The sequence below is a fragment of the Vespa crabro genome, chromosome 21 (assembly GCF_910589235.1).
Source record: "Vespa crabro chromosome 21, iyVesCrab1.2, whole genome shotgun sequence".
NCBI lineage: Eukaryota > Metazoa > Arthropoda > Insecta > Hymenoptera > Vespidae > Vespa > Vespa crabro.
The window spans coordinates 1648338-1657500 of NC_060975.1; the positions used below are offsets into that span (position 1 = coordinate 1648338).

The following is a 9163-nucleotide window of genomic DNA, read 5'->3' on the forward strand; positions in this document are numbered from 1 at the left end:
TGAAAATATCGACATTATTTATTGGCCAATCCAATATAAACATATATGTATGATTATAAGGGTGAAAGGGATGAGATTAAAGGATAGAAACTGAATATAAGTGAAATACGAATATTATCTTTATTTTTAATTTAATCAGTTAATGGATATTAAGAGATCAGAAGTTTTTAAATGATCATAAAAATAAATTGGTCATTTTGGGAAGGGGATGTTTTAGTCTATCCTATTTTCTTTATCGTTAATACTAAAGATTTAGTTTGTAATAATGCGATCTTAAATACGAGTCTTAAAAGTTACGAAAAAAATGTAATTGTTTTCTTTCTTTCTTCCTTTTTTTTTTTTTTTTTTTTTTTTTCTTGTTTCTTTGTAAGTCACGAAAAGAACCTCCTTGGCGTTCTTCACCCTCTATAAAAATCCTCCTCTTTCAAACCATAAAATCCTTTTTTCTTTCATCTCTCTTCTCATTTAAAGACCTCTCTCTTTCTCTCTCTCTCTTTCTCTCTCTCTCTCTCTCTCTCTCTCTCTCTCTTTCTCTTTCTCTTTCTTTTTTTTTAACGAATTCTTTGCGAATCCTCGAAGAGGATTTTGATGTTTCCCACTTGGGAGAAGAACTTTTCTTCTTCAATGTCTCTCTTATAAAAGAATATGTAAAAAGAAAAAAAAAAAGAGGATAAAAAAGAAAGAAGAGGAAGAAAAAAAGAAACGGAAAGAAGAGTGGAGGAAAAAGAGGAAAAACATTATGTATTAAGGAATCGTATTGACCGTGAAGGATAAGGAAGAAAAGAAGATGAAGAAGAAGGAAGAATGAATGGAAAGGAAAAAGAAAAAAAGGCAAAAAAAAAATCGGAGAGGAAAAAGGAAGAAAAGCAGGAGTTTGAAGAAGAAACGAAAAAAAAAAAGGAAAATCCTTAACGAGTACGGATTTCTTCTTATTTCTTATATAGTGTGTTAGTGAAAAAAAAAAAAAAAAAGAAAAAAAAAGAAAAAAAAAGGGGGAGAAAAGGTTCTTCTTCCAACGATCGTACCCTTTGACCTCTCCAAGCCCTTTTTCGAGCTCGATATCGCGAAAGACCGGAAAGAGAAAAGACGAAGAAAGCTTCATAGGTAGGAAGACGTCGGCGTAAAAGTTTTTTTTATTTCTCTTTTTCTTTTTTCTTTCGCTGCCCTTTCTCTCCCTCCCTGCCTCACTCTCTCCCTACTCTTAACCGCGTTCGGTCATAGAGAGAAAGAGAGAGAGACTATTTCTCTTGTAAGTCTTTTTTTTTCTTTTTCTTTTTTTTTTTTTTATTCCATAGAAATCTCTCTCTCTCTCTGTCTCTCTCTCTCTCTCGCTCTCTTTGTATGTGTTTACGATACGAACAGTTCTTGTGTTCGTATCTCGTTAATTTCGCGTCGTTGAAAACGTTTTCGTCATTCTCGCCAGAGAGAGAGAGAGAGAGAAAGAGAGAGACGATGAAAAGCAGTCGACATTTTTTTTTTCTTTCTTTACTGTTTTTCTATTTTCGGTTTTTTTTTTCTCTTTTTTTCTTTCTTTATTTTGTTTTATTTTATTTTCATTTTGTTTTTATTTATTTTTTTTTTTTCCCGTAATAGATCTCTTACGTCTTCGTAGATCTCGCGTTTTTCTTTTTCTCTCGTAAGAAATGAAATGGTTTACCATAAAAATATCTTTTTCTAACGTCGGAACGTCTCTATACGCAGAATTATTTATTTTCTTTCTGGCCCAATTATGCGAGCGTGTGTGTGCGTGTGTATGTTTGTGTTTGTGTGTGTGTATATATACTTTAGTTATATATATATATATATATATATATATATATATATACATATATATTATTTATAAGTCGTATCTTTTGGTAGATGTATACGTACAGTGCGAGTCTAGATAATATGAAAAATTTTTTATAATTTAAAATTATTTATAGATTAAGTTTATCTTTCGAATTAATTTCTTTTCTTTTTTTTTTTAAATGTTAATAATTATTTTCTAACATTTATATTACTTTTTATTTGAATTATAATATATATATATATATATATGATCAGTATTATAACAATAGAAATATCAACGAGATTATATATAATCGATATTATCATTTTTGATGTTATTAAAAAAAAAAAAAAATATATGTATATATATATATGTTTACAAGACAATAAATTTTCTTCTCTGCCAAACGGAACGAGAGAAAGAAAAAGAAAAAGAATTAGAGAGAGAAAGAGAGAGAGAGAGAGAGAAAATGTATTATAAAAAAACGTTTATGTTTATAAAAACAAACGTTTATGAAAAAGCATTCCCTTAATCACTAATCTCATTGAAGTATTTCGAAGAATTCAAAATTCATTCTCAACTAAAAATATAATAATGATCGTAAAATAGGGGGTAGGATAGAAAAAGGGAAAGGAAACAAAAAAAGAAGAAAAAAAAAAAGAAAACAAAAAGAAAAAAAAAGAATGGAAGATAAAGGAGAAAAATGTGAGCAGTCAGTAACAAATAAGCGAACGAGCGAGCGAGCAAAATCAAATGGGCTTTGAAAGTTTCGTACGAATTTATGGAAGCGTAAACAGTCTTGTTTTCATATTAAAATTAATTGAATTCCACTGCTTCATCTTTCTCTCTCATTCCCCCTTCCCCATTTCTCTCTCTCTCTCTCTCTCTCTCTCTTTTTCTCACATATATACATACACACACACACACACACATTCATTTTAAACGAAATCCTACGTTGATGTAACAAAAAAGAAAAATAAAAAAAAAAAAAAAAGAAAAAAGAAATGGTGCACGTGAGAGCAGAAAGAGGTTGAGGGGAAAGGAGATTGTGAGATATGCCTTGGAATCACTATGATTATGATAAATTCGGTGTTTATGGGAAAGGAAAAAAAGAACAAAAAAAAAAAAAAAAAGAAAAGAAAAGAAAAAGAGAAAAAAACAAAATTGAAGATAGAAAGTGAAAAAGGAAGGAGGACAAGTTTTTGATTTGGACAGATGAATATTTGAATGCTCGTGAAAAAAATAACGCGAGAGAGAGAGAGAGAGAGGAGTTTTTTTTTTTTTTTTTTTTTTTTGAAATCTAATTTTATGTTAAATCTCGAAAAATAGAAAGAAAAAGAAAGAAAGAGAGAGAGAGAGAGAGAGAGAGAGAGAAAGAGACAGAGAAAAAGAGGAAACTTTTATCTTAACGATTTTGCTCGTAGCTTATCGTTAGCGTGATAGAAACGTTTAGGTGGAAACTATAATCGACTTCTTAGTTCACGCGATACTTAGAAAAGTATTATAAATCGTTAGACATCAAAGAACGGAGACTGTTATTTATTATTATTATTATTATTATTATTATTATTATTATTATTATTATTATTATTATAATAACTTAGCAATGATTTCAATGTGATATTTTATATGTACATGAGTATGAATGGCGGATCGAATTGATGGACAACTTTATTATTTATTATTCGATTAAAAAATTAAATATTTGAACAAGAAAAGAAAAAAAAAAGAAAAGAAGAAGAAGAAAAATAGAAGGAAATTATTTTAATATCGAAAAAAAGTAAATAAGTCTAATGAATTAATATATAAATTATATATAATAAATTGTTCTAAAGATTTTATATAATAATATATAATGAATTAATATTAATGATGTTAAATTATTATTAAATTGTAATGAATTATAAAGAATAAAAGGAGAGAAAAGTTATACTGAAAATAAAATGAATACGGTAAAACTTTGAAATGAAAGAGTATTTAACTTCGATCATATATTTCGATAGATTTTTTTCTTAGTCTGAGAAAATACAGGTCTGTGATCAAAAGAACGAAGAAAAGATGGTACGCGAGAAAGAGAAAGAAAGAAATAAAGAGAAAGAAAAAGTCAATTGTAATTAGTTCAACGTCAACGCTCTTAATTATTGCTCGAACATTGGCAATTACGTTTTTCAAGTAATTAGCCGTCTGAGCATGATACCGAATCGAAGAAACTGTTTCTAAGAAAAATGGCGACATATTGCGAATCAAGACAACATGGTTTCTCTTCTTCTTCTTCTTCTTCTTCTTCTTCTTTGATTTAAATAGAAAGAAGAAATAAAAGTATAAAAAAAAAAAAAATAAAAAAGAGAGAGAAAAAGAAAAGAAAAGGGAGGAAGGAAAATTTTTTTTCTTTTACTTGAATTTTATTTATTTATTTATTTATTATTTTTATGAATATTATTATTATTATTATTATTATTATTATTATTATTATTATTATATCTTTTTTTTTTTTATTAATTCGTTTTCTTCGAAATATTAATGAATTTATATTTTATTCAATCAATTCTCATACCTTGCTAACATCGTCTTCTTCTTTTCAGATTATAAAAGCACAAGCTTTAAGAACTTTCGAGTCATCCTCGATAATCGAATGAATTTTTTTGTTCTGCGCAAAAAAAAAGATCACCTTTTTTTCCTTTTAAAAATGAATGTTTCATTTCTTTTTTTCTTTTTTCTTTTTTCCTTTTTTCTTTTTTTTTTTTTTTTTTATTTTCAATTGCGATCATACGTATCGCATAGATATATAGATAAACAAATATTTAGGATTTGGTTCAATAATGGTATTACATTTTCGATAATAATTATATGAACAAATAACCGCGATACGATTGTAACATAGTTTACATAAGGGCATTATATTCTCCCTTAACGTATTAAATTGATAATATTGTTAACAAACTGAACGGTTCGTAGATTTAATCGTGGCATATATTGATTTAAATTCCGTAATTTCTAGCGCGATGGATGTTGGAATACCAGCGGATAGTCCAAATTTGGTCCTATTATTCTTCGTAACGCAATTGTTCCTTCGTGAATTGTCGAAGAGTAAAAATCTGATAAGAATTGTACCGATGGATATGACTGGATATTTTGGTAAGTATTATTATATATGATATATATTTTTTATATGATAATATTTTTTTCTTTTTTCCTTTTTTTTTCTTTTTTTCTTTTTTTTTTTTTTTTTTTTTGACAAAAATATCACTTTCCTTTTTGTACGTTCGATTATCATATCGATAAGAAGGAATTGAATTTTTTGTTCTTTCAATTTATTTATTCTGTTTTTTTTTTCTTTTTCTTTTTCTTTTTTTTTTTTTTTTTGGTACATTTCAATCGTATACATTTATAAAATTTCATGTTCCTTTTTAATTGATAATTAATTAAAAGAACAAAATTAAAGAAAGAAGAAGGAAAAAAAGTAAGAACATTAAATCAACAGTTGAATTATTTTTATTCTATTATCAATTATTACGAGAAGAAAAATTTCTGATTCTTCTTTTTTTTTTTTCTTTTTTTTTTTCTTCGGACAATCACACACATCAGATCTTTATTTATTCAATAATATTAAGATCATAAAATCAATGAAAGAAAATGTGAATTAATTTAACGTGTTATTAGAGACGACGATCTTAATAATTTGAGAGGAAATATATCAGTTAGGTATGACATCAACGAACGCAATGTCACTTTGCTTGACTCAATCAGGTGTTATCGAGTTGCAAAGCGCAAAGGTAAACTCCAAGCTTCAACAGATGTTAAAGGCAATACAGCTCCTTTGATCTAAACAGTCTCACTTACTCAGCCCCTAATTTACTTTATAGACATATAGTACTTCAAATCAACACGCTACGAAACCGTCATCTTGTAATATAAATATTATACATGATTTATATATTATAAATATAAAAAAAAATATATATATATATATATATATATATACATATTTTTTTTTGTATTTCATTGATATAACGTTTAAAATAATTTTCATCAGATTAATTAATGTTAATTTTTATTCCATTTATTTATAATTTTTCTTTTTGTTATTTTATATTTATAAAGTATCTCTCCCTCTCTCTCTATCTCTCTTTCTTTCTGTTACATCAAATTTTATATTTTATTTTATATTCTAATTTTTTGACATATATAATATGTTCTCAATATTCTTATCATTTTACATATACACGTTTATGCATATACGTGCTTAAATTTATTGCACAATAATAATAATAATAATAATAATAATAATAATAATAATAATAATAATAATAATAATAATAATAATAAATTTTCGAACAAATCTGAAAGATATTGACGAGAAAGAAATTTTTTTTTCTCGTTCGAAGACAAACTTTCTCTCTCTCTCTCTCTCTCTCTCTCTCTCTCTCTCTCTCTCTCTCTCTCTCTCTCTCTCTCTCCCCCTTGTTCTCTCTCTTTCTCTTTCTCAACTTCATTATCGAAATTCTAGGCACGAGTTGCACGTAATTCGATCGTTTCCCAATTATTTACAGTCGATAGTACCTTATCTCACGAACGTAAATAAAGAGAAAGATAGAGAGATAGAGATAGTGATAAAGATAAAGAGATTGAGAGAGAGAGAGAGAGAGAGAGAGAGAGAGAGAGAGAGAGAGATAGGGAGAATGAGAGAAAGTTCCTTCGATAGAAGTAGCATAGAAAATTCGATTGTCTCTAGCAAATCCCATGGTACATTAAGAGAAACTTAAAGTATTACTATCGAACAATTTTAATTTGATACGTAATTATCAATTTAATCAAAGCACAAACATCTTTATTTTAAAACAGTTCGTTAAACGTCTCCTTTCTAATACACTTCTTTTTCTAATTTATATTTATCCTACGACATAGATGTACGATAACGATTGTTATATTTGTATTATAATTGAGATATTAAAAGATATAAATTAATGTGCTAAGTGTTAGATATAAATGAAAAGAAAAAGAGGGGGATGAAAAAATTAACCAAAAAAAAGAAAAGAATTATATAGCGTCTTTTATCGTCAATAATAATAATAATAATAATAATAATAATAATAATAATAATAATAATAAAAACAAAATATTAGTTTGAATTTTGAATTTTGGAATTTTTAATCTATGAACTTTAATCTACGAAAACACACGTAGCATCAATTATTATATATATATATATATATATTTATTTATTTATTTATTTATTAATATACAATCTACAATAAGATCATACAATTCTTTTCACAAATACTTCATTCAATTTTGTGCATGTACAATGTAATTTGAAAAACGTAAAGTTTAATAAGATTTGGAACGTGAAAGGAAAACAAAGCGAAACGAAATGAAGAAAAATGGAAAAAAAAAAAAAAAACGTAACAAAAACCCTCCAAAGAAATAAATAATAATAATAATAACAATAAAAGAGAAAAAAAAAGAAAAGAAAAGAAAACAGAAAAAAGAAAGAAGGAAAAAATTAAAGAACTATCGAAAAAGTATAAGGATAAAAATTCGGAAGGACCAATATTTTTATTTTTCGATAATATTTCAGAGAGCAGAGCGGGACCGTCGAATATAGGCAACGTTATCTCTCAGATCCTGTTATGCAAGCAGATCACGCCCGACTTCAACGAGGAGGAATTGTGCAGCATCAAAAAGGATTCCGAAGAGATAGGTGCACTGATCGCTGAGTTACAGGAATTCATGCCCCAATCCGAGGCTGATACAGGTATGCCAATCTCTACTACAGAGATTGTGTAGACTCTCGATCACTTAATAATACCATCATTGCAATCCTAATCGGCTTGATTTTGTAATAAGGATCAAATGATCGAATATGGGACACACGTTCCTTCCATTATCCTTTTTATCTCTCTCTCTCTCTCTCTCTCTCTCTCTCTCTCCCTCTCCCTCTCCCTCTCTATATATCTGTATTCTCTATCAATATCTCTATTTCTCTTTATTTATCGTTAAATAATTCTCTAACAATTAATAATATAACGATGATTTTTTTATATAAATAATTACGTCGAAGTTAATTGAATGATAAATCAATGTGGTTCTTTTTTTCTTTTTTTTTTTTTTTTTTTTTTTTTTTTAATAATAAAAATATTATTATAAATAAATTATAATGAATTAATGTCTAATCAATAATTATGCTGAAATTATTAATTAATAAAATAAAGAAATTAAATGATCTCTTTCTCTGTCTCTCTCTTTTCCTTTTTCTTTTTTTTTTTTTTTTTTTTTTATGTATCTTCTTACTCCTTTCTTCTCGTAAATTTCTTCCATCCTGCGTATAAATATTAAACATTTATAGCTTATTTTTTTTTCGTTTTTTTTTTGTTTATCTTTCTCTCTTTCTTAATTTATCGTTCTCATTGTTGTTGTTGTTTTGTTTTTTTTTCTTTTTTTTTTTTTTTTTTATTTTTTTCTTTTATTTTTTTCTTTTTGCAGAAAAATGTGTGGCCCTACAGGAAGCCGGAAATCGAGTAACTCGTAACAATGGCGGACGAAAAGTGAATCGATGGAATACTAGCAACAGATCGCGACAATCCTCCTACTGTCGTTGTGGTTTCAAGTTTCTCTGTTGTACCGCCAGAACGAATTACATTTGAGATTTGCAGAATGGGTTGTAGCAGCGAAGGGCTTCCACCTGAAGAACTATCGAAGAAGAAGAAAAAAGTAGTAGAAGCAATCAACTCTCGTTCAATTTAATTTCATTTCTTTTTCATTTTTTTTTTCTTTCTTTTTCCTTCTTTTCTCCTATTCTTTCATATCCTTCATTCACTCTTAGCGAGTGCATTTCTCGCTTCATATTTTTTATATGTTTATTTATTTCAAAAATTAAATCGAAAAAACTTTTACAAATTCATGTTTTACATTTCTTTATCTTTTGATTTGCACAAAAAAAACTTTGTACCACCAAAATAATTCTACATCTCTATCGTATATCTTTCTAATATTTCAATGAATTTATTATCTTTTTCTTTTATTTCCTCTTCTTCTTAACTATATGTATTTTTAACTAATATATAAGAACAGTCGATCGTTTAATTATTAATGAATATTTAATAATGTACATTATATGTAAGTACATATATATTTGAAAATTCGCGCGATCGCCATCTTGATTTATATTATCAAGCGACCGACCAATGAGAAACGATTTCGATCTAATTCTTAAAATATAAAAAGTATGCCGCACTGAATTTCCCTGATTTAGATCTATATCGATATTTATTTTTCGAATCTTTCAATGAATTTATTACATTTCTATTAATATCTTTCTAATTTATATATGAAAACAGTTAATGAATTTTAAATAATGTATGCTATATATAAGTACGTGCTTGAAAATTCGCG

At 27.1% G+C, this 9163-nt stretch overlaps 1 protein-coding gene across 3 annotated transcripts in view; it reads left to right on the forward strand.

The window, feature by feature from the left end:
- LOC124431440 overlaps positions 1–9163 on the forward strand; it is a 30322-nt gene that overhangs the window by 20717 nt on the left and 442 nt on the right. For all 3 annotated transcript variants that reach the window (XM_046979373.1, XM_046979371.1, XM_046979372.1), the window contains 3 exons: positions 4770–4906; positions 7350–7526; positions 8255–9163. The exon at positions 8255–9163 is cut by the window's right edge and continues 442 nt beyond it. In XM_046979373.1, the coding sequence (XP_046835329.1) occupies positions 4770–4906; positions 7350–7526; positions 8255–8415 (475 nt within the window). In that variant the 3' untranslated portion in view covers positions 8416–9163. The remainder of the gene's footprint in view (positions 1–4769; positions 4907–7349; positions 7527–8254) is intronic.